We start from the raw sequence: 26,494 nt of genomic DNA on the forward strand, positions 1-26,494 counted from the left end.
CCGGGTCAGACTGAGCCGCCTGCTCTTCCAGACTGCCGGAGGTGCCGCGCTGTCGGCGTTGCCTGCCCCTGGAGCGCCCGAGCCGCGGTACCGCCGGGCGAAGCACTGCGCTGTGCCGGGCGGGCCCCAAGGAGGAGACCCAGGCCCGGGCCGCCGCGGGGTCGCGCCTCGGGCCTCCGCTGCGGTCCCTGGCAGGCGGGAGCCGGAGCTGCGGCGGAGTGCGACCCCCCTCCCCGGCCGCCCTGTCCACCTTGCCGGGGAAGGCGGAAGATGCCAGTGAAGAAGAAAAGAAAAGCCCCCGGAGTGGCAGCGGCGGTCGCGGAAGACGCGGGCCTCAAAAAGTGTAAAATCTCAAGGTACCGCGTGCCCCACCCCGCAGGATCTCCTTCCTCCGGTGCGGGACGGGCGGCCGGGCGCCTGCTGTGGCGAGGGGGCGAGCCCTCTCCTCGGCGGGACGGTGGGTGCGGAGCCCCGAGTCTCCGCTCCGCGCGGGATCAAACCTCGTGTTGGCCTGTGCGTGTGCTCTGGCGTTCTTGGATGAGCTCAGGGGTTTGCCCCACATTGTTGTCTGCGTGCCCAGAGGGTAGGAAACAGACAACCACACGTCAACCGTGCTTTCCCCCCCTCCCCCCGCCTTCTACCTTCGTCCTGTCCACCAAATGCGGAGTGCAGATCTGCTGAGATTAACAGTGTCCCTTGGGTTCACTGTATCAAGAAGAATTGGTTTGGCCCACACATTGTTAATGTCAGAGTGTGAAGAAAAGAGCAGAGCTTGAAGAATTTTGACAGCTGCCTTGAGAATGGTAGAAAGGAAGCCTGTGCTATAATTGGTCTGCTGACTTAGCATTTCAATTGGCCTAACCTGGACCACCTCAGCAGGTGGAGGCCTTTGAAATCCCTAGAGCCTCAGCTTCTGAAGGCAGCATGCCTCCACCCCACCCGTACACCCCTTACACAGGGTTGGAAAGGCTTGGCGTGCTTTTTCTTTTTTAGCCTTCAGACGCAGTTAGCTCGTCAGTCGGTTTTAGTCATTTGTAAGCTACTGTGCTCTGTGTTCTCTTAGGGAAAAAGAAAACAAAGCAGAACTGTAATCAGAGCCTTTGCTCCCCTTGTGGCATACACATTATTCAGTCATGGCAGAAGCATTCCTGCTGTGGAAAGTCATTGCAGTTCTTCTCCCAACTTATTCTTTGGACTGTCTTTGTGTTAATGGTTGCCACTTAAAATGACAACTTAAAATGCCAACATTAAAACGAGAGCCAGCACTAAATAAAACAAATACCTCTTTAAGGAGAGATGCAGTGAGAAACACACTGCTTAAAATAGGAGAAAGGTGGCTTGTTTAATCCGCATGTTTTGTAGTCATTTGTTTTGTTTTTTGTTTTTTTCTTGGTGTGTTTTAGCGAAAGAACCTAAGTAATAGTTGGGTGATTAATGTGATACACTTTTCTTTGATAGTTATCATTCTGCTTGACCTTTATTAGCTGCTTTTGGGAATCAAACCTAAGATATTTAAGCCAGTTAAAATAGCTGAAGGGCAATGTCATTAGATTTGAGGTGTTTCAGCCTAAACTATAATGTAGGGTTTCCATACAAATCAGTAGTAGAATCCCAGTAAGAATTTTTAGCATTCAATCAGGTATATAACTTAGTGGTGAAGAGCAAACCCAGCAATGTGAGTAAAGCCCTCAGTACAGGGACAGAAAGAGAGATATTTATACTTTCTTTCTAGTCTTGGGCTGAGACTTAGCTGCACTTCTTTATAATCTTGAAATAGGGAAATAATTTTAATTACTGCTCTTGGAATTTGGTAGCAAGCAAAGTAGCATTGGGGTTTTCATTGACCAGTGACTCTTATGCATAGAATACAGGTCCATATTGCTAATGCCTAACTTCTTCCCCCGTCATGTTAACTTAAAAACTACTTTGTTTTGCATGGAAGCAATTGTTGAACTTAGTTTTTTCACTAACATTTGAGTCTTAGTAGGTTCTAGACATCTTTGTGTTTTCTAAGCTATTGCAGATCCCAGCCTCCTGCTAGAATAATCAGTGGAGAGGAAGATTTTTCAAGAAAGAAGTGCCTGGCTTGGTTTTATGAGTATGCAGGTAATGAAATCCATGGATCAAGATACCAGTCATATGCATTTAAAATCTGTGTTTTATTCTTTAAACATTATTTAGTGCGGGCCTGTTAGATTTTAGTACTGTGTGCTGGGATTAGGGTCAAGCCTAAAGGATTATAAATTGAAGAATTTGATGCCATTCCAAGACTAATATTTCTTTATATCTGTATTCTGTAAGAACTTATTTGCTGTTTGTGTATAAATAGAAACAATCACATTGAATGCATTCATAAAATATTCAGGGAAAGAAGTAGGCAAAACATTTTAATTTGTTTGATTTTTGAGACAGAGTTTCCTGTAGTCCTGACTATCTGGAACTGACTCAGTTGTCCAGGCTGCCTTCAAACTCAGAGATCCCCTTGCTGTGTTGGGATGAAAGGCATGCACCACCACACCCAGCTTCCAAAAGCATTTCTATTCGCTTTCTAGGAAACAATATGCAAAATATTTCTCTGTTCACCATTCTCTATTTTTTCTGAACTAAAAACATTTTTCTGAAGCTTTTGGGGTGGTGTGACAAATAATTTAAACGTCTGAGACATTTACTCTTTAATTTTAATTTTACAGCAAATACAATAATAAGAAAACAGAATGATAGTACTACAGAATGTTAAGTAGTAGATCGTGAAGATACATGATAATTGACAAGATGCAAAACCCAACCTTGAGAGCATCAGGAGAACCTATTTGGAGGAGCAGACTAATCTGACCTGGGTTTGACAAGTGGTTGATGGGAAGATCTAGGTCCACGGTGAGGCAAACCCATGAACAAGAATACTTGCTTCCCTTGCTGGGTGTGGTAGCACAAGCCTTTTATCTCAGCACTCAAAGGCAGGTGGATCTCTGTGAGTTGGAGGCCAGCCTGGTCTACAAAGAGAGTTCCAGGACAGCCAAGGCTATTACACAGAAAAACCCTGTTTTGAAAACAAAGAAAAACAAAAAACTTGTTTCCTACTTGTTGTTAATTTCTTCAGAGCATATATGACAGTTTTTCCCTGATATTAATGTTATTTTTTCTCGTTCCTGTCTGTTAGCTGCTTTTCTGCTTTTATTTCTTTTTCTGTCATTATTCTCAAAAGTATTTGCTTAAAGTCAAGATGCTTACTAATTATTGCCTTCTATTTGTACTAGCCATGTTAAAGTATAGCTGCTTGATTTACAGAGTTACCGTATGGAAAGCTAGACTAGTCTGAAAAGGGGGCAGCATCTTTGCTATTGAGATCAGCAAAGTGATCCTAATTGTATAATTTAAAATTGTTTGATGGCAGGATAGAATCTTTCTAGATCAGGGGAAATAAATGCTATTACTGATATCCCAAGACAACCACTAACCCAATTTAAATGTAGAGAATTCATTTTTTTTAACTGACCTCTATTTAAAATGTTGACCCGTTATTTAAAATGCCAGTTTCACATATACATTATATAGAATTAAAAGGTTCTCTTCGTCTTACTTCACTTACAAGGTTACTAGATACCATAAAGATTAATTAGTGTGTATGTATCTTTTTTCTTTTTGAATGCCAGCTTTTAGCTCTTATTGAAACTTAACCTCGGTATTCTAAGATTTTAATCAAGTATTTGTTTCCTACTCTGACATATTTATTAGCCAACATATAATTGCTATCATTGTTCTAGGGATTGTGATAAATATATTATTTTCCTTATAACCATCTGTCAAGTAAGAGATTTTTATCCTTATTTTATAAATGAAAACTGAGGCTCAGATTGACTTACTTGCCAGTGACGATACCAGTCCAAGAGCCAGGATTCAAACTATAGTTGACTGACCCTCAAGACGAAGTTATACAAATGGCAACTAATTTTTACTTCTAGTGAAAAAAAGTGAATAAAGTATATTTGAGGTATCTTCTGTCATTCCACAAGTCATCTGATGAATATTTATTCAACATTTTTTGTGAGTTCAACACTGTGATAGTACTTGTGTACTTGTGATATAATAATGAAAAAATCAGGACATGATCTCTGCCATCAAATGTAGCTTCTCATGAGGAAGACCATAGTAAACAGTAAGTTTATAGGCAAGGAAATTACAACTTGTGAAGACTCGTACAAGTATTATGTGGAAGTACTAGAATTTCAGATAGTGTCCACAGAAACTATTTTGGCAGATGCTTCCTTGATAAGGGATCAGTCATTTGCTGGTGAACAGTACTTGTTCTTTCTTACCAAATGGGGATATCCTTCATGGTAGAGACAAAAGCTAGGCCCACTCACGAGTGGATGACATGCAGAGTCTTAGCACAGTACCTGGTAGATGTCAGAACTCAGTATGTTAGGTAGTATTACTGCTAACAGCTTTAGAGTATCTTCAGATTCATGTGTTAACGAATTTCTTGTATAGTTCATTGTGAAGGTACTGTTTTGGTTTTGGTTTCCTGAGTATTTATTATGGCATTGTATTAAATCCTGAACGTGTAGCTGAGAACATTTATATTTTTACATAAAATGAGACGGTGTTTTCAAGTACCCTCTTCTTAGAGACGTGATCATGTGTAGGTTACTTACATTCTCTATAGATGCTATGTAGAATTTGAGTAGTGAGTAGAGGAGAAAAGCCCTGTGTGTGTTCAGTACAGGGGGATTCTTTATCTTCTTACCTTTTAGACAGGGCTCACTGGCCTGGAACCTGCTATGTAGACCACACTGCCTTTTTGTTGCTGGTGGTTTTGCAAGACAGTGATTCTCTGTGCATCCCTGGCTGTACTGAAACTCACTCTGTAGACCAGGCTGGCTTCAGACCCACAGAGATCTACCTGTCTCTGCCTCCCTAGTGTTGGGACTAATGCCTGACTGTCTCTAGATCTTTTTACTCAGCAATTTGTTGAATTCATGGATATGCCATTTAGTAAATAGAAAGCTGATTGTGGGGAAAAAAAGAGCATTTTTAATCTGTCACAAAGAATTAAAAAATAAGATAGAATTATATAGTTTAAATGCAATATACAGTGAGCTAAATCATTTGCATTACTGCTTGAATTGAGTGGAAATCAAAGAATCTGAAAGAATTAAATGAATTCACTTACACACATCTTACCCAGTTGTAGTTTTATTAGAGGGCTATAGTTTTAAAGTATTATTGACATTCAGTCAGGCGGTGAACTTTGGTATAGGCTTTGCTTTATACTTAGGTCTGTTATTTCCATTGCTTTGGGAAGTCACATAATACTTAACACATACAGATCTTGTCTAGCTAAGATCATATGTATGTTTCATATAGAAACTACTTTGATTTCTAATTGTGTGTTAACATAACCTTTTTTTTAAGATTTATTTATTTATTATGTATACTTTGTTCTGCCTGCATGTTATGCCTACAAGCCAGAAGAGGGCACCATATCTCTTTATGGATGGTTGTGAGCCACCATGTGGTTGCTGGGAATTGAACTCAGGACCTCTGGAAGAGCAACCAGTGCTCTTACTTGCTGAGCCATCCATCTCTCTAACCCACCATAACTTTATTGATCACATAGTAGAAGGCTATATTTTTTTATTAAGAAAAATCATAAGGCACTGGCTTTTGTGTTGTATCTGTAACCTAATTATAGTACTATGAAACGTACCTTCTAAAATTCATTCAGTCTTTGGCTTATGTTTGTAGGGTTTTGTTTTGATCCAGGGTCCTATATAGCCTAGACTAGCCATGAACACTTAATCTTCATGCTTCTACTTCCTAAGTGCTGGGATTATAAACTCATGTCACCTTGACTAGCTAAAGCTGGAGTATTTTCTGGTTGTTGAAGAAAGGAAAGTTAAAATGTACAAGGAGGACACAGTCTCAAGAAGAAACCTGCATGAGCTCTCTCATTTTCAGAATCTAGAAAATATGTATATTTGTAAACAGATGTACACGTAGAGATAGAGACATGTAGAAAAGAGTGAGAAAGGCTGAACTTAGAGGATAAGGAAGAATGAGTTACTGATAGAGGATATAAACAAAACTAATTGTTTTTCTAGTTCTAACTCATGTCATGAATTTTCATTTTATCCATGCATAAAAATCCATCCACCCAATATTGAAAGTATAAAATCCAGTGTGCGTCTTTCAGTGGCTTTCCAACCAAGTTCATTCAGGTGTGTAGACGTCAGCGGGCTCATGCTAGTGTCTGGTGTTTTTATTTACAAGGGTCTTTGTTATGTATATAATAAGGAAAATAAAAGCTTTTGGATAATATAACATTGATTCAAGACATTTTTGTAGTGAAAATTTATGTCATATTTTAAATCACAACATCTGTTTTAGGTCATTTCTAGGCGCAGAATAATTAGCAGTGGTACAGTTCCTCTTTTGGGAATCTTATAATAAAAAAATTCAAGAATTGTATTGATTTTTTTTTTTTAGTGCTCTAGTTTAAAATGAGAAACAAAAAAGATAATTCAAACTCCATATGCTTTATAGCCTTACATTGTCAAAAATTTTATTCAGAATAAATTCTTAGATTTTTTTTTAAATGAGTGAGATCATGTTGGCTTGGTTTGTTCTTTTTGTGAACTACTGATTTATACTAGTGGAATTTTTCTTTACTACTCCTTTAAATAATGTCCTTAACTCACTGGGCCTGATAGCTCACACCTTTAATCCCATCATTCAGAGGGAGAAGCAGGTGAATTTCTGTGAAGGTCAGACCAGCCTGGGCTACACAATGAGACCTAAAATAAGAGAAGGAAAAAAGTCCTTAATTCATATTGTACTATATTTAAGGAATAAAATTTCTAAGTATGCTTTTCAGAGCTACGGTACAATTTAAATTCACTTATTTATATAAAAAGTATTAAGGTATTTTCACAGATTCTTTAGTGTAATAGTTTAAGTCATGTACATAATAAAGTGTAATAAAGTGTATGAATTATTTTTGTCTTTGAAGGTCCTGATGAAGTTGTAGGGCCAGAAGGAATGGAAAAATTTTGTGAAGACATTGGTGTTGAACCTGAAAATGTATGTTTTATTTCTAAGTAAAATAAAATATAAATGGATTATAATGTTTTCATAAATTTCTAAAAATTGAAGCTTTAATATATGGAAGATATTTTTTCTTCATGATTATTACTGTAAATTCACACTAGGGTTTTTTAAATCACGCTAAACTGAGTGAGGGTGAACATTCCTGAACACTGCCTCAATACTGGCACTTTTCAGCTGCTTGGTAGTTGACGATCAGAAGCTGTAGTGTCTTGTAGTGGACAACTGGAAATGTTTGTTTAAGAATGTTCTCCATGAGGAGTGCGGCCATGATCATCTCTGACTTCTCCCTGTCCTTTATGTTCTCTTCTTTACAGATTATTATGTTAGTTTTAGCGTGGAAGTTGGAGGCTGAAAGCATGGGATTTTTTACCAAGGAAGAATGGTTAAAGGGAATGACCTCATTACAGTAAGAATATTTTCTGAAAAGCAAATTTGGTGGCCTGTTTAAAGATCTCTTTGATATTTTGTGCTTCATCTTTTTCAGGAATAAGATTTTGCTTTAAAGTAGTCAAATTGGTTTGATTTGTAAAAATCAGGTTGGGGACTAGCAAAATTATATTGTTCTGACCCATGAGTAATTTTCATACACTTTAAGAAAACACTCAGGCTGATTGAGACATGTAGAGTTTATTAGAAACAGTCAGTGGGTTAGGTGCTCATAGGGTTATTTGAGTAACAAAAGTTTTCCCCGCTCTATACACACTCCACTCTAAGAATTTCATCACTGGACAATCCTAAACCCTAGGGCCTCCTCACTCCCTTTTGTATAAGTTTAGAAAGTCACACGGTGCTTTGGTGCACTGCTTCCTCCTATTACCTCTCACAGGATCAAAGTAGAAATGGTTTTTGGCTCCTGTGTAGTCTTGAGACATTTGTAGTTATGTATGTTCGGATGGAGATGTGGTGCTGAAATAGTTTCATAAATTTCAGAATTACTTCATTATTCAGATAACTCACTCTGCCTTTCCAGAGTAGAGTGTTTAATTTCAATTCATTTAGGGATTTTGTCTTAATTTATATCTTAATCATAATGTTCCATCAGAATGTTATTCAACATTCTAAAATATTTTCATATTTTAAAGTGTTACTTTATTGTTTATTTGTTTTCCATCACTTGGGATTGAACCTCGGACTTTATATATGCTAACCCAGTGCTCTACCACAGAGCCACATCCCTAACCACACTTAAAATTTCCAGGCAGACACTGCATTATTAGGCCTAGAGTTTTCTTTGTTGTCTATGGTTTTCTTAGTCTATGTAAACTATTCTTAATTCTTATTTAGCTGTCCCTCAGTTCTTTTTTTTTTTTCCCCCCTCAAGACAGGGTTTCTCTGTAGCTTTGGAGTCTCTCCTGGAACTAGCTCTTAGACCAGGTTGCAGGTTGGCCTTGAACTCACAAAGATCTGCCTGCGTCTGCCTCCCTAGTGCTGGGATTAAAGGCCCTAGTGCTGGGATTAAAAGCATGCACCATCTATCTCCACCTGGCTTGTCCCTCAGTTCTTAAGAAAGGATGTCTCTTTGCTTACAAGGCAGTCACATTATGGATTTGAATTTTCAATATCTTGTTATCTTCTGTTTTTAACCATTTTTTAAAATGTCTTTTTCATGTGTGTTTTAAACATAACGTTAACGTGTGTGTGTGTGTCAGTGTGTGTCCATGGATATGTGTACTCAGGAATATGTTCTATCTTTGTGTAACTGTAATAGATTTGTTGGAAAGAGGAGGGTAGGTGGGAGTGTGACTTTCAGTATGTACTATGTAGGAAGATAGATATATAGACCATAGATGTATATACACACACATATTCATTCCTTGGGTAAAAACCTCTTTTCAGTTGCTGGATGAAGATTCTATGGTGATATTTAAGATATTTATCAGTCTGACTACAGGGCAAGTCAAGATCGAGCTCCCTCTTGTCTGTTGCTTAGGGTCTTAGCTGGGGTCATCCTTGTGGATTCCTGAAAATTTATCTAGAGCCAGTTTTCTTACTAGCCCCATAATGGCTCCCTCAATCAAGATATCTTTCCTTGCTCTCATCTCTGTCCTTCCTCCATCTTGACTATCCCATTCCCTCAAGTTCTCCTCCCTCCTCCCCTTCTCCCCCCTTTTTCCTCTTTTACCCTCCCTTCTCCCTGCACCACCATGATCCCAATTTTGTCAGGTGATCTTGTCTATTTTGACTTCCAGGTGGATCTATGTGCGTTTTTCTTAGGGTTCACCTTACTACTTAGCTTTTCTAGACTCATTATTCTTTGTTTATAGCTAGTATCCACTTATGAGTGAGTACGTACCATATTCATCTTTTTGGATCTTGGTTACCTCACTCAGGATGGTATTGTCTAGTTCCATCCATTTGCATGCAAATTTCAAGATGTTACTGTGTTTTTACTGCTGAGTCTAATGTGTAAATGTACCACATTTTCTTTATCCACTCTTTGGTCAAGGGGCATTTAGGTTGTTTCCAGGTTCTGGCTATGACAAACAAAGCTGCTATGAACATAGTTGAGCACATGTCCTTGTGGCACGATTGAGCATCCTTTGGATATATACCCAAAAGTGGTATTACTGGGTCTTGAGGAAGGTTGTTTCCTAATTTTCTGAGAAATCGCCACACTGACATCCAAAGGGGCTGCACCAGCTTGCATTCCCACCAGCATTGCAGAAGTGTTCCCTTTTCCCCACAACCTCTCCAGCATAAGTTGTCATCAGTGTTTTTGATTTTGGCCATTCTTACAAGTTTGATTGTTTTTTCTTGGTTTTCTTTGGTTTCTTTGAGGGAATTACTAATTTCTTCCAATTTTTTTGTTTGTCTTTTCCTCCACTTTTTAAGAGAATATTTCATTTCCTCTTTAAAGGTCTCCATAATCTTCATGAAGTTATGTTTAAAATAGTTTTCTTCCGGGTTAGATGGTCAAGTCTTCCTGTTGCAAGACCTCTGGGTTCTAGTGTTACTGTGTTGCTTTTTACTTTGTTGGATGAATTCTTACATCGAGGCCTACCCATCTCTTCCTTCAATTGAAGCCAATAGTGTCTTTGCAGTGGCTATCTGAGTCTTTGGGAATTGTTCTTGGTCTGCTCTGTACTGTCAGTGTCTGTGTTTCAAGGAGCCACTGAGGTCTGTCTTAGGCTGCTGTCTTGGTTAGCTCTCTTGGTCCACTCTGTAGTCACAGCTTGTGCGTTAGAGTTCCTCTGTTGGTCCTCTCTGCCAAAATCTCCCCTGCTGACTGGCTAGATAAGCTGAGGCAGGTGTGGGAGAGACCCTGGGTTCTGGCCCCACTGTGGAGGGCCTAGAGAGTGGGATGTCCTGCCGGGTGGCTGGTCAGTCACCGCTTGGTCCTTTCTGTATTGTAGCAAGCTGTGTTTCAAAGTTCCCTTGAGGTTGCAAGATAGTTGAGTTTGGGGGTGGGATGGGACTTGTAGCTTGCCTGGTCTAGTGAATCAGGGTGGGTATTGTCGCTTCTTTAATCTTATCATAAACTTTCAGTGAGGAGATAGTTTGTGACTTGACATTTAAGATAGGAGATGCAAAATGACCTACCTTAGTATAAAAATGGATAGGTATTAATTATTTGATTTAACCTAATAAGTATAAAACTCTTTAGTCTCTATTTCTGTTGAAGGAGAGCAGCTTGTTCGTCCCTGCTTCCCAGAACCAAAATAACCACACAGAAACTATATTAATTAAAACACTGCTTGGCCCATTAGCTCTAGCTTCTTACTGGCTAACTCTTATATTAATTTAACCTATTTCTATTAATCTGTATATCACCACATGGCAGTGGCTTACTGGCAAAGATTTGGCATATCTGACTCCGGTGGCTCCATGGCGTCTCTCTGACTCCGCCCTTCTTTCTCCCAGCATTCAGTCCAGTCCTCTCTGCCTACCTAAGTTCTGCCCTATCAACAGGCCAAGGCAATTTCTTTATTCATTAATGGTAATTACAACACACAAAGGGGACTCGCACATCATATTTCTTGTGGGGAGATGATATTGTCTTAGAATTTTACTTAAGATTTTCGTGGTCTTCAGATCAAGATAATTGTCAATTGAATTGTGTCAACTTACTTTTGAATTCATAGGAATCTTGAGTAGAATGCCACTAAAGAACAATCCGGTAGTTACAACATATATGCAGGTCAAGAATATTGAACTGAAATAATCACAATCAATTATCTATATTGTGTAATGATTCTTGGATACCTTTTGTTCTAAACATTTGGCTTGATACTGTCCTTATAGATGTTCTATAGATGACTTTCCATTTAAATGAAATAATTTATCAAACACAAACTTACAAATAGTTGAATGTAGGCTTTAATATTTCGTGGAGTTTGAAAAAAGTAATCTGATTTTTAGAATCATAAGGGTGAGTTTAAAATTTCAGCTATGTGAAATAATAGTATTACATTATTTGATACTTTATCTATCATGAGGGAATCTAAAGATATTGGAAAACAATCAGATTTTGAGCTCAGGAATCACACAAGAGTTTTGCAGTTGTGTTTAAGTGAGTATTCATGGTGTTTTAGGGTCTTGAGAATTGATGGAAGCTGAACCTTGTCCTTTTTAAGATGTACTATACTTTACCCACACAATTTCTCATATTGTTGGGATGTGGGTGGCCTTTTGTTTTTTTCTCAATCTAAAGATCATAGTTCTAAGGATACTTTAAAATTTTTCTTTTAGCATGTTAAACTGGGTGGAGAACTTTTCCCACATCTGCTAGCTAAAAGTTTGATGTTGACGTACAGGTTAGATATCACTGGTGGAGAAAACTGATTACAAACTTTCAAAGGGATTGTACTTGATCATTATAATGAAGAGCAGTGGTGGTAACCATAAAGATAACGGTGGTAATGATGGTGACAGTAACAATTGTAGCAGTATGCCGGTAAATTTCCTTCCAGAAAGGGACACATTACACATTTTTCTGGGCTTCATTTTGAGACTTGGACTTTGAAGATTAAAAGGGAAAGGGCTTATTTGACTTATCTTTTGTTGTTGTTGTTTCTGTTTTTCAAGACAGGGTTTCTCTGTATAAAAGCCCTGGCCATCCTGGAACGTGCTTGGTATACTAGGCTGGCCTTGAGTTCACATAGATCTGCCTGCCTCTGCCTCTCAAATTACTGGTGTGTGTGCCACTGTGCCCGGCTGATTTAAGCTTAAGAAAGGGAGGAATGGGGAACATTTTCTTGTTTTTTGTAGGCTGAGCATGGTGTAGATGCAGTGATTGTGTTAAGTGTGGTGTGTGACTCCCATTCATTTGCAGTTGAGGACAACTACTGGCTGCCATTAACATTCTTCTTTGCTCTTCCAATGCCTTCCTCTGCATTCCAATACCTTGAGAAGTAGACAGTATTTATCTAGTTGGTAAATGTATTGTAGAGAAGGTCTGTTGTATGTTACGTGCCACAACATACTCACTGGGATTTACACATGAGGAAGAGAGCTTCACTTAGATCTGCTGCATGAATGAACATTCCTCTTGTTTAAAAGACTTTCTTGCAGTCTATTTTGCCCAAATCCTTCTGTTGAATTGAAGCCCATTGTGTATTCATTCAAAACATTATGTTCTCTGGGAATCTTACATTGTGCCGTGAACTCAAAACTTTATAAGATTTTACTTTGCTGTTACTTGAAACATAATCTCTTGCTATTCATGATGGACTGTTGAACTGAATATAAAGTTCTCAGATGACTGACATTCTGAACTACTGAGTTTATGTGGGAATTGTCATATTGATAATTGCTGGATATAGTTACTGCTTTTGCTAATTCTTTGCATACACTTATAATATTGATAACAAATATGGAGCTTTTGGCTTCATCCTCATCTTAATAAAGATAAATAGGGTCTGGAAAAGTGAATCAACAGTTAAGAGCTGGCTGTTCTTTCAGAAGACCTGGATTCAGCTGTCAATACCCACATGGTGGTTCACAACAGTCTGTAACTCTGACCTCTACAAATACTTGGCACACATGTGCACAGGCCTACTGGAACATGAAACACCCAAATACATAAAAATGAATAAGGGGAAACCCATTTGGTGATTTTAATTTCTTCCTCTGCTCGAGATCTTCATTAGACCATTATGGATGCTAGGACTTGTTTGGACATAACTGTGTAGTGTGGGTGAGGTGAGTGAATTGACTTCTGTGTGCCTCAGAACTGTGCACAGTTCAAGAATTTAACATACATATTCTCATGTGATAGTTACTATTCTCTGAAATTGTTCTTGTTTGAAAGTTAAGAAACTGGGGCTTGGGAGATGGTTGGGTATATTAAGGACTTGCAATACAAGCATGACCAGAGCTTGTGTTCCAGTGCCCAGATCAAATGCGTAGGCAGGAATCATAATGTAACCCACAGAACTGGGGTAGCAGAGACAGGACATCCCTGAAGTAAGCTGCTAGCTAGACTAGCCAAATCAGTGAGCTCTGGGTTAGTGAGAGACAGCCTTGCCTCAGTAAATAAGATGGAGAGTGGTCAGAGAAGACATTGGACATTGCCTTCCACCTATACTCACGTGCACATAACCGGTACCTAAGTGCGCTGCACATACATGCGACATACACATAAAGAAGGAATAAGGAAACCAAGGTGAAAAGTCTATCTTGTGTCTGTCCTGTGAAGTTATTCCTATGTTTTAGGAAGTTTTAATTGTGTGTGTGAGCGTGCAAGTGGATGTGGAAACCAGAGGTAGTCACCCCAAGATGTTGTATAGTTATATAAAGTGGATGTGGAAACCAGAGGTAGAGTCATCCCAAGATGTTGTATAGTTACATAAAGTAGGCATACAAATCAAACATGCTGGCAATAAATTAATGAATTTATTTTAAAACATAGTTTATCACTTATGCAAGACAGAAGGAAATTTACATATTAATAAGAGCTATGTGCTTATTTATCTTGACATAAAAAATTAAGTCAGGAGCTGAAGAAATGACTCAGTGGGTTACATCAGTTGATGTCCTAGCAGAGGACCTGGGATTCCATTCCCAGCACTTATCTCCGCTCCCAACTCCACTCCTCGTGGTGGCTAACAACCCTGTATGACTCCAGCTCCAAAGAATCCAATACCCACCTCTGGCCCACAGGCACTACATGCATGTGGTGCACAGACATACATGCAAGCAGAATACCCATACACAATCTTTTTTATTTTATTTTTTTTTAGTTGTTGCAAGAAAAAAAATTCTCATTTCCCTCCCCCTCCTCGCACAAATCGCCCCTCCCCCACTCCCCTCCCCCTCTCCCCCTCCCCCCTCTCGAGAATGAACAGCAGTCCATATTCCCTGTCCTGCGGAAAGTCCAAGGTCCTCCCACTTCTATCCAGGACCAGGAAGGTGAGCATCCAAACAGGCTAGGCTCCCACAAAGCCATTTCATGTATTAGGATCGAAACCTAGTGCCATTGTCCTTGGCTTCTCATCAGCCTTCATTGTCTGCCACGTTCAGAAAGTCCTGTTTCATCCCATGCTTTTCAGTCTCAGTCCCGCTGGCCTTAGTGAGCTCCCAATAGATCAGTTCCACTGTCACAGTGAGTGGGTGCACCCTTCGTGGTCCTGACTTCCTTGCTCATGTTCTCCCTCCTTCTACACCTCATTTGGATCTTTTTTTTTTTTTAAATTTATTTATTTATTAAGGATTCTGCCTCGTCCCCACAACCGCTTCCCATTTCCCTCCCCCTCCCCCGATCAAGTCCCCCTCCCTCATCTGCTCGAAGAGCAATCAGGGTTCCCTGACCTGTGGGAAGCCCAAGGACTGCCTACCTCTATCCAGGTCTCGTAAGGTGAGCATTCAAACTGCCTAGGCTCCCACAAAGCCAGTACGTGCAGTAGGATCAAAAACCCACTGCAATTGATCTTGAATTCTCAGTATTCCTCATTGTCCGCTATGTTCAGCTAGTCCGGATTTATCCCATGCTTTTTCAGACCTAGGCTAGCTGGCCTTGGTGAGATCCCAATAGAACATCCCCATTGTCTTAGTGTGTGGGTGCACCCCTCGTGGTCCTGAGTTCCTTGCTCGTGCTCCGTCTCCTTCTGCTCCTGATTTGGACCTTGAGATTTCTGTCCGGTGCTCCCGTGTGGGTCTCTGTCTCTGTCTCCTTTCATCGCCTGATGAAGGTTAATATTCCTGAGGATGCCTATGCCCATACACAATCTTTTTGAAAATATATAGCTGAGTATTAGTTGCTCATTACCATTGAAGTCCATCTTTGTGACTTTTCAGAATCAGAATTGAGCAATATTTATAGTTGTCAGTGTTGAGAGTAGAAAAGATGCATACCATGGCACAAAATGATTATTTAGGGCTATTTTGGAAAATATTAGAAATTATGTCCTAATTCCAAATCAAAATTTAAGTCAGTAACTCAAACAGCAGTTTTTAAAAGCAAAACATTATGTAGCGCTATAAAATATAAAGATATCCTAATTTTTTTCATGGTGGCGCATATTCTTATTCCCAGCACTTGAGAGGCAGGCAGATCTCTAAGAATTTGAGTTCCAGGACAGCTAGGGCTACACAGAAAAATTCTGTCTCCAAAAAAAACCAGACCAAATCAAATCAAATCAAACCAAACAACAACAACAAGAGAACAGGTTTTTGTTTTCTTTTTTAAAATTTTTTATTACTTAATAAATAATACCAATCAAAATTTTCACTTCTTCCCCTTCTCCCACTTCCCTCCCACACGCTCCCCCCTTCCCCTCCACTCCTGAGAGAGGGCAAGGTATCCTGCCCCGTGGGAAGCCCAAAGCCCTCCCCCCTAATACATTTAGGCTTAGAAAGGTGAGCATCCAAATAGAATAGGATCCCAAAATGCCAGTACATGCAGTAGAGCCAAATCCCAGTGTCATTATCATTGGCTTCTCAGTCTGCCCCAATTGTCAGCCACATTCAGAGGCTCCAGTTTGATCCCATGCTCGTTCAGTCCCAGTCCAGCTAGCCTTGGTGAGCTCCCATTAGATCATCCCCACCGTCTCAGTGGGTGGACCAACCCCTCGTGGTCCTGACTTCCTTGCTCATATTCTCCCTCCTTCTGCTCTTCAACTGGACCTTGGAAGCTCAGTCCAGTGCTCTGATGTGGGTCTCTATCTCTCTCTCCATCTATCGCCGGATGAAGGTTCTAAGATATCCTAATTTTATACATGCTGAAAAGTGATGGCAGGAATATTCAATTGCTTCTCTATAATTTAATTATATAATTAATAATATAATTCTCTATAATATAATTCAAGTTTCTAGAAGGGAGAAAACTTTGCATGTACAATGAAGAAGCTGTTGTTTGTAAGAGTATTCTTGTAACCTAAATCAAGGTATTTGAGGCAGCATTTGCTGGCTTTTGTATGACTAATTCATACAGTGTGTGGGTTGTGTATTCACAACCAAGGCTACAGTAAAGTCAACATGAGTTTCAACATGGGCAAACACCACCAGAAAAACCTCATTACCTAATCTTTTATCTAAGTTTTGATGATGGTGTGCTTAGAAAATTTTGACTGTTGCCAAATTTTTATGATTTGCCTCATACACACGTTATATGCTTGTCCTATATGGAGCTGTGAGCCATATAGAATGTTTGAAGGCACTGTAAGTAATGTTGGTGTGTTCCTATGGGTTCTTGCCTCCAAAGTTACTGCTTGGTCATTGTGTGTTCTCTGATTGTGTTTGATGTGTTCTTTTGTACTAAATTCCCTTCAGACAGAAACTTTAATAAGTTTTTTATAATTAAATACATCACCTGTCTTGTGATTTAGATTTAGTGGTCATGCTTTACATAACATACTTTTAGAGTCTCCTATGATACTATCCAGGAAAGTAGGACTCCCCTCCTGTCGCAGGCCCTATGTTATGCTATTAAAGTAAGCTTTGTTAAGGAAATGAATAACTTTGAATATTGGGAATCCTTGTTTAATTTTAATTTTTTGCCTTATTGAATAACAAGTCTTACTTAAGAGTCTGCATTTTTGGGTGAGAATATAGGTTGTATTCTAAAGATGTGGAAAGCATTTTGAAGTTACAAGCCTGTAAAAGATAAGGCCCTGATTTAAGTCATGACAGAGAAGGGAGAAAATATAAGTAACTATGGAATACCCGGTGAACACTTTAGCTGTTATTGTGGAGATCCTAAAGGCTCCCAAGTTTCCAAACATCGTTATAGTAATATGTGATATGAGACATGTTTCTTTTACATGTTCCCATGGTAGAGGTTGAATGTATTTTTAACTTCTACTACTGCTACTGTTTCACTTAGTAATTTTGTACTGTTTGACATTAGCTACTGAGAGATTAATTTCTAATGAGTAGTCAGAATAGGTTTTTCTTATTTTTACATGAAACATATTTTAAGGAAGTAGACTTGGCCAAGTTAGACTTAAAAAAAATGATCCCATTTATGGTGGTATGACAGACTAGGTGCAAAGAAGTAATTTCCTCGGGAAATGGTTAAGAACTCTATAAAATTTAAGGGTTTGTTTTGAAAAGGCATATTCATTTATAAATTACAGAAATAACCCAAGGCCAGAAATGATGAGAGGGATCACTGTGTCAGGATTTATACATCTGGCATCTCTTTGGCTTCTGTTGTGAAGACACCTGTATCATATTCCTGGTCCCCTGAGAGCTACCTATCATGCATGTTAATAACAAGACCTGCTTTAAGACCTGGGTAGAGTAGGTATCACATTAGATAGGAACTGATGACAGACTCAGTGATTGGTTTCTCGATTGCCTGGGCCTTTAGGTACTGTACGGCTAACACACAGTTCAAAGCCCTGTCATTTGTCTTCGTGTATTTTACAGCTTTGTTTGATGTATATTGGATGTCTTGATGGGTTGACCTTTTGCCATTATACAATTATCCTCTCTGTTCTGATCATTTTTTTGCTCTGAGGTCCCATTAGTTGATACAAATACAGTCACTAGTGCCTTCTTTTGACTGTTTCCTATGATAGGTTGTTTTCAAATCTGTTGTCATTCTTAAAATCAAATGTTTAAATTAATCATAAAATAATTAGTCTCATTATATTTTATAATATATATTGTGCTTTGCTCGCATTCATCCTCCCCCACCCCCAGTCTTTTGCTTTAAGCATACTTCTATTTTGAAGTTTCTTTGTTCAAAAACAGTGTATCTAGTTGGATTATGGTTTTTGTTACTTTATGATCCCAGACTTTGTTTATCTTGTAATTGGTCTGTTTAGAACACATGTCATTGAAATGTGAGGACATAATTTGTAGTGCAAACATTTCCACTTTGTTCTTCATTGCACTTTTCTTTTGTAGATTTCTTCCCTTTTTTTGCAGTTTTCTGTTGCTTGTTTTAATAAGTTCATGATAATCTTTGAAGCATTTTTATGACAGCGGCTTTAAAATGCGAGATATGTCTAAACATTTTGTTTGAAATCTACCTTGTTGTGGTAAGTAATCTTTCTGTTGAAACTTGGACAACCTGGATATTATGCCAGAGACCCCAGATCTTATTCAGTCCCTCTGTTTTTTAATTAGTGTACTGTGCCACCATTCCAGCAGTAAGGGTCTGCTGTTTACTGGTAGGTGCAGGGAGAAATTAAAGCTACCATTCTACACTCAACGGGGGATGTGTTGTATTATTCTTGAGCGGGAGTAAGAGTTTAGGCCCAACCCCGTATCCTGACACTTGGTCAGGAACTGGTAGGCGTGCGTTGTTATTATTCCACACATTGTCACTGACCCCATTGGGGTTGTGTCCTTGTTACTATTGAGTGATGGTTAAGGCCTTAATTCGTCATCAAGGAAACTTGACAGCACCCCTAGACAGAGGAAGCTTGGCTGCTTGTTACTCCCGAGTGAACACAAGTTGGCGCTCTTGTGTAGCTTCTGTGACACTGTAGGATTTGAGGGATCTGTCTTAACTGTGTTCTGCTGAACATAAATACGGTAGGACACTAATTCAGTCTCTGCTGCTGTTGTCAGAGTTGGAGCACTATATTTGGTGAGAGTTGATTGGAATAGTGTTCACAGTTAGAGCCTTCTGCCTTCTCAGGTTACTTCTTTCTAGTCTTCTTGAACCTGGGGCATTGCTGGGCAAGTACTGGATCAACTGAGCTATACCTCCAGCTCCCCCCCCCCCCAAGAAAATTGTTTTGCTGTTAACTAAAATAAGATAAAACAAAACCCATCATATTGAAGTTGGACACGCCAACAGGAGAGGGCATGGGGTTAGATCCACCCATTCAGACCTTCAGGAGCCCATGACAGTGCTGAACTGGAAGCTGTAGTGTACACGCAGAGGACCTGGTGCCGCCCCGGGCAGGCCCTGCTCATGCTGCCGCGGTCTCTGAGTTCACGTGAGCTTTGTCGTTTTAGAGGGCCTGCTCTGTGTCCTCCATCCTTTCCTTGAGCTTGGAGGGGAGAGATCTGATGGAGACATCCCGTTTAGAGCTGTGTGTTCCAAGGTCTCTCTCTCTCTGTGGTACAAAATGTTTGACTGTGGGTCTCTATTCCCGTCTGCAGCAGGAGGAAGCTTATCTGATAATGGTTGAATAAGGCTATCTATGAGTATAGCAGAATGTCATTAGGAGTCGTTGGATTTTTTTAGACCAGTAGTATTTGGTTTTCTTCTGCTTTTCTCCTGTCTCTGTGTGTGTGGTATGTGGGCTCATGTGAATGTCAGTGTGGAGTCCAATGTGTCATCCTCAGTTACTCTGTATTCTACAGGCAGGGTCCCTCAGTTGAAAACAGAGCTCAGGCCAGGTGGTGGTGGCACACACTTTTAACCCCAGCACCCGGGAGGCAGAGGCAGGCGGATCTCAAGTTTGAGGACAGCCTGGTCTACGAGAGCTAGTTCCAGGACAGCTAAGGCACCGAGAAACCCTGTCTCAAAAAAAAGGAGAGAGAGAGAGAGAGAGAGAGAGAGAGAGAGAAAGAAAGGGAGAGAGAAAGGGAGAGAGAAAGGGAGGAGGAGGGAGAGAGAGAGAACAAGAACAGAGCTTGACGTCTGCCTGTCACTCTTTCCTCAAACTTCTATGACAAACACTTCATTCACTCAACTGTCATCTGTCTTCTCTAGCCCCAATGGTTGTATTTTTGCCTCTGCCTTCCCAGAGCTGGAATTAATAGGCATTTGCCACCACATTCAACTTTCTGTCATCTGCGGCAAGGATATCTGAGGCAAAAAGAACCTGAGTGGGCTTGCCACCGTATGTCAGTAAGTTTCAGGACCCACTGCTCTCTTACCTAGTTTTGGTTACTGCCCCTCCTGTAACCACCGGAAGATTTTATTGGTGTTCCTTTTCTCTGGGTCTTTTCCTCATTCTCTCTTAAACCTATTTTAAGAAGTTTATCCTTACTACTCCTGAAACACATCTTGCAAAAGTTATCACTCAGAATTGCACAATAGAAGCAGTAATTCCTTAACAAAATTTGTGATTACATAGACGGAAATTGCACAAAAAAAGAAAAATCTGCGATCTCTCATGCTATATTAAATGACTGAAATTCTGACTATATTGGAGAAGAAAACAAGAATAAAAACTAAATGATACTAGGCTAAAAATATCATACATAATATTAATCAGCATCGGATTGTTTTATTACTTAAAATTGTTCTTTGACAATGTCATACATGTATAGAATGCATACTCTCGTCTTCCATCCTTATAATTAATGTCTTCTTAAGTAAGATTTTATGTTAAGTGATAGAATGATCAGAAAAAATTTAAATAGTAAAAATAAGTTAAAAAGAAACAAAATTTGAATGTTATAGTTAAAAGTCTCTCTTTTATCTAGTTTGGACAGATGCTAATTGCAGTATTTAATAAGTTTTCGCAAAGTAGTTTTTAAATAATCCTTAGTTCATTTTCTGATGCTATAAGATTGCTATCAAAGCTAGCAAGGAATGTTTTTAAAAATATCTTATCAGTGTGTCAAACAGGTAACAAAGCATCTTTATAGATACTGAAGGTTATGCTGGGTAGTGGTGGCACATGTCTTTAATCCCAGCACTCGGGAGGCAGAGTCAGGCAGATCTCTGTGAGTTCCAGGCCAGTCTGGGCTACCGAACTAGTTCCAGGACAGCCTGTACTGTTACACAGAAAAACTTTGTCTCAAAAAACAAAAACAAAAAAAAGGTACTAAAGGTTTAATTAACAATAGTGATGTACCAGAATCTTTTCTGCTTAATAGAACTATGGCCCATCCCACATAATCCCTCACATTGCTGACTTAAGATACTGAAAATCTTGGTTAAATTTTAGAATACCAAGTGTCTGTGTTGCATCATGAATTCTGAAATTCACTTTGAATGGAATCCTGTAGTTGCACTAGCTATACCCTGTTCAATCAAAGGGAATCCGGTGGTTTCATACAGGTGGCAAGTTTGAGTTAGGTCTTGAGTTCTGCTTCTCATCCTTTCCAATAGAGAAAATAAGGTGTGCTAAAGCATAGCTGTGACTTTTGAGAATGGAAAATGAAAACGCCTCGAGTGCAGTAAGGATATGGGAGGTGACCAGAGATCCTGGTAGTCCTGCTTATCAGCATCAGAAAACAAGCAAGACTTTGGAGTATTTCATTGATTGAGGTGTTCTGCTTACTTCATCTTTAGAAATAATAAAGGCAACTTGTTTGTAGCTTTGTATTTGCACCTTAAGTTGAGTGCTTTGGTAATTGGTCTCAATTCTGTTGACCAAAACTCTGGGAATCTGGTTTTGGGATTAGGTCAGTTAATACATTAATTTCCTTTCTGGTATTCTGAACTTTTTGTTTGTTTGTTTGGTTGGTTGGTTTTTGGTTTAATTTTCGAGACAGGGTTTTTCTCTCTCTAACAACCCTAACTGCCCTGAAACTAGCTGTTGTAGACCAGGCTGGCTTTGAACTCACAGAGATCCGCCTGACTCTTCCTCCCAAGTGCTGGGATTAAAGGCATGTACCACCACTGCCCTGCTGGTGTCCTAAACTTTTAACACTATTCGTGGCTTATCTTTTTCACCAAGCTGATGCCTAAAAACCTTATAAAGAAGTGTGGTAATGACTTGATTATCACTGGCTCATCCCTTGGAGAAGAGCCACTACTTGGATTTAAAATGGGATCTGGAGCCCACTAGGCAGGCATTCTGATCTTCACACCAAGACATGGTTGTGATTTTATTTGGAATTTTTGATTGAGATGATTATTTTTCTTGAAGTTATTACAGTATATTCTGATTGTCAAATTTCCTCTGCTTTACTATTGTATTGGTAATTTAAAATATGTCTGTTATTTTAAATTGTGAAAATGCTAGACTTAAACAATGTTTCTATATGCACTTGGTCTTAGAATACTTTTTCTGGCCTCTGTCTTTAAGGTGTGACTGCACAGAAAAGTTACAGAGCAGGTTTGATTTTCTGCGCTCACAGCTGAATGACATCTCATCATTTAAGAATATCTACCGATACGCCTTTGATTTTGCAAGGGTGGGTACAGCTTCCCCTTCAGATCCTAAGTGCTTTCATTTTATGGGCATACTTATGTTTTTTTGTTTTGTTTCGTTTTGTTTTGTTTTTTCACTAATATTGTAGGATAAGGATCAGAGAAGTCTTGATATTGATACTGCTAAGTCTATGTTAGCGCTGCTGCTTGGGAGAACGTGGCCACTCTTTTCAGTATTTTACCAGTACCTGGAGGTATGTATGGATATTTTAAAATGTTTCAAAATTGTATTGAAAATACACTTTTAAGGAACAAATTTTGTGCTTTAAAAGATTCTACATAAGTAATTAAAGAAGTCTGCTAAAATATTTATATACTTATTGTCTGTTTTAGGTATAAGTTTGTGTTATTTATATATTCTGTACCTGAGCTGTGTGGGACCGGGAGTGTGACTTGGTGACAGAATATATGCTTTTCATTTGTTCTCTTGTACCACATTAAAACAATTTTAAGGGATTTTCATTCTGCCTTGGTGGAGTCCCTGTAAAAACATTTTAGCATAGACATTTCTTATAAACTTAATTTCTTGAGGTTTTAGTGAGAAAAAGTTGATGCTAGTACATAAATCTCAACCAATTCCTGTGTTATTCCCACTCTCCATCCCCTAGCCTTAGGCAGAAACATATACAGTAGAGCTTACTTTAGTAATAAAACTTTTATTCTCTAATCTGACTCTGCAGTGTTAATGTTTTACATCCTCCAATGCCATGGCTGCAGCGGTCATCCACTACCCTGCGGTAGCGAGCTGTGCTGCCCCTGCGCGCCAGCTCTCAGGCACTTGCTTTCCCACTGGCTGCTTTGCCTTGTTTTGTTTTCTAAATCTTTAAACTTTAGTTTGGGGGCATATTTCTAACTATTCCTTCTCTGTTAGAAATACCATCTCACCATGCTGTGTACTTGTCACAGTAACTTTTTCAGAGCAGTTCTGTTGCATGCTGTGTACTTGTCACAGTAACTTTTTCAGAGCAGTTCTGTTGCATGCTGTGTACTTGTCACAGTAACTTTTTCAGAGCAGTTCTGTTGCATGCTGTGTACTTGTCACAGTAACTTTTTCAGAGCAGTTCTGTATGCTAGTCAGTTTTTGGCACTAGTAAAATTAATATTTTTGATTAATGATACATATCTTCCTCCTGCTGATCAAAAATACATTTAGCTAAATACAAAAAAATATTAACTTCTGTGGGGCTCTGAAAAGAACAAGATATGTTCAAGCAAGTTTTATAATTTAGCAGCTGAGGAGATGGGGAGGGGAGGGTTAGCTTAGTGTTGGGTTTTCATTTTTGTTGTTACTGGTGGTGGTGGTGGTTGGGTTTTGTTTTACGAGGAGAGGCTGTGTTTTGAGGGGTGACATTGACAGTGTCTTGATGATTATCCTGCCTCTGCTTCCCAAGTCGGGATCACAGGTGTGTGTCACTGTAACTAGTGCACTGCTGGAGAAAGAACCCAGAGCGCCTGCCCACCAAGTTCTCTGCCACAGACGTAACTTTCCAGAGAGCACTAAGTTGAGTGTCCACATTGCAGTATGGATCCAAGCTCTTGTTGTTCCCACTACTACTGTAGATGCCCTCTTCAAAATGTATAGTGGAAACCACGCAGTCAGGCCAACCACATATAGGATAGGTTCTAGCTGAGAGCCACATGGGTGTACACATATGTAAGTCTCAGTGTTAGTCATATTGCCTTTCAGAAAAGAAAATACATGATAATATAAATGAATCTAGAACAGCAAGTAATTAAGAAAGGAAGAAATATTTTAGGAAAGGCCAAATAAATGGATAGAGTCACTAAAATCAAGCCCCAATAAGAATGTTGGTTCTGTAGTCCAAATTTTTATATCATATTTTCCACAGCAATCAAAGTATCGTGTTATGAACAAAGATCAGTGGTACAATGTATTAGAATTCAGCAGGACAGTTCATGCCGATCTTAGTAACTACGATGAAGATGGTGCTTGTAAGTATATCATGCATTCCTGTGAAAATAAAATTCCTAAAGATATTAAACATGTTTATGCATTCTGAGGCATTGACAGACAGTTTGGACAGTGTAACAATAACTCATTATTTAATCAGAATGTGGGGAGGGAGTCTAGATTCAGCAATGTTATAAAATAAAACTATGCTAGTGAATAAAAACGTTGATTCTTCAATGACTAGACGTTACAGCTAAATGATCATTTCTCAACCAAGAAGCCAAAATCCTGCTTGTACCTGCCTTTTCAGCAGAAGAAAAGTTTCACTTATGAATTTAAAAGGACAAAGGCACAACAAATAAGCCAAATTAATTTTGTAGAACTCTTAAACTTTAAGTCTCTACCATCATTTGGAGTGCTGTAGCGTTTCACTGTTCACAAGGAAAGGTGTCTTACTTTATAACGAAAATGGAAATAACACACTGTGACACAAAGCAAGGTGCCAAAGCGACAGCCTGCCTCCCATATGTAATGTTCTTTCCCTACAGGACCACAGAGTTTAATTCTTGTTTGAAGAAATAATCATTTTCTGCAGTAGGCTAATAGCCCAAGAGCTACATAGAGCCGCCAGATGTGGATATCTGTGTGTGTTGAGCCAACATTTAAAACTGAGAGGCTTGACATAAAGAAAATTGTAAATTTTTTGAGCTATCAGAAAATCTGACACATTGCACCTGTATTCCTTTGTAGGTTTCAGAGGTTGGAACCAAGTAGTGGCTGTGTTGAGCTTGCTCTCCAGTTTGGCAGTCCACACAGTGTTCCAACACTGCCATTTACTGCTTTGCCTGCCCGGCTGTTTCTGTATGGTCTGCTAAAAGCAAGAGAGAAAAGAACACCCAGAGGTTTTATGTTTTGAGAAAAACAAGACAAGCATATCTCTTCGTGGTCATACTTTTCATACATTTTGAAATACTGAATTCCATACATCACAAATACTGAACTTGTTGAAATTGCCCACTTGGCTTTTGTTGGTAAACATTTGAAACCTCTACATTATAAAACTCATTTTTTAGAATAGTAGTCAGTCAGGTATTTGGCATTTGCTTTATGCTGTTCTTTTTACTGTGTCTTATCTTTAGAATAAAATCAGTCTTATGTGGCCACACCCCCTTAACAAGTGCTCTTGCTTCTTGATATAGCAGAAATATGTTTTCTGAGTTTTAAATGCTAATGCTGTGGGGAAAAGGATAGTTTTGTCTCAATCATGGGGTGTTCATGAAACACTCCTTGAGAAGGAGATAACCCTGGGGGATAAACGAAACTGAAAGTGGTAAATGAAGGACAGTGTAGAGTAGCTGGGCTCTTGCCACCTCAGAGCTTGTTACAAGGATAACTTTACTGAATTATAACAAAACTTATTTCTTTTGTCTAGGGCCTGTTCTTCTTGATGAATTTGTGGAGTGGCAAAAAATCCGTCAAACATCATAGCAAGAACTGTTGTGAAGAATATACAGATCTCGTGAAGAAAATGCAGGAAGAGGGAGGATATACAAGGGGCGTTTTCACTCACGAAAGACTCCTCATAGTACTTTTTCCTTTTTTTAAAGGAAGTTTTCTTGTTACATGTGATGGGCATTGAGCCACACGTCTTCTGAGACTGAATATTGACGTTTTTGTTTCAAGTTATGTTTTTAACATTTATTTCAGAACAATAAAGATTCAGATTTGTGACAAAGGCCTTAAAGTGAAGATGTCCATTGAGTGTCAGTGGTATTTATTTTGATAAATTTTTATTTCTTTAACTTTTGAAGTTCTAAATCACCATGAGTTTGTAGAACTTTAAAGATTTTAAGCAGTATAAATATTTGGAAGTGTACCTGTCAATGGTATGGCTACTGATACTCCTCTTGGCATAATTAGAAAGCATGATAACTTTAGCTTGTGGGATACTGTTTTCTGATTGCAGCTACAAGTATGGGAAGGACTCCAATTTTAGGTTTCTATAAAAACTGTTTATGTAC

At 39.1% G+C, this 26,494-nt stretch overlaps 1 protein-coding gene across 2 annotated transcripts; it reads left to right on the forward strand.

Moving 5' to 3' along the window:
- On the forward strand, positions 1–26,222 carry Dcun1d5 (defective in cullin neddylation 1 domain containing 5). 2 transcript variants are annotated; one of them, XM_041657023.1, is made up of 8 exons: positions 1–356; positions 2,015–2,106; positions 7,010–7,080; positions 7,422–7,513; positions 22,437–22,545; positions 22,651–22,755; positions 24,412–24,514; positions 25,906–26,106. In XM_041657023.1, the coding sequence occupies exons 1-8, from the start codon at positions 271–273 to the stop codon at positions 25,959–25,961; spliced, it is 714 nt and encodes a 237-aa protein (XP_041512957.1). In that variant the 5' UTR covers positions 1–270; the 3' UTR covers positions 25,962–26,106. The 2 variants fall into 2 exon arrangements, with proteins under 2 accessions (XP_041512957.1, XP_041512956.1); XM_041657022.1 differs by lacking the exon at positions 24,412–24,514 and having other exon boundaries at positions 25,906–26,222.
- The last annotated feature ends 272 nt before the right edge of the window (positions 26,223–26,494 follow it).

The sequence above is a fragment of the Microtus oregoni genome, unplaced genomic scaffold (assembly GCF_018167655.1).
Source record: "Microtus oregoni isolate MIOR12 unplaced genomic scaffold, Mior012 000008F_ref0000371, whole genome shotgun sequence".
NCBI lineage: Eukaryota > Metazoa > Chordata > Mammalia > Rodentia > Cricetidae > Microtus > Microtus oregoni.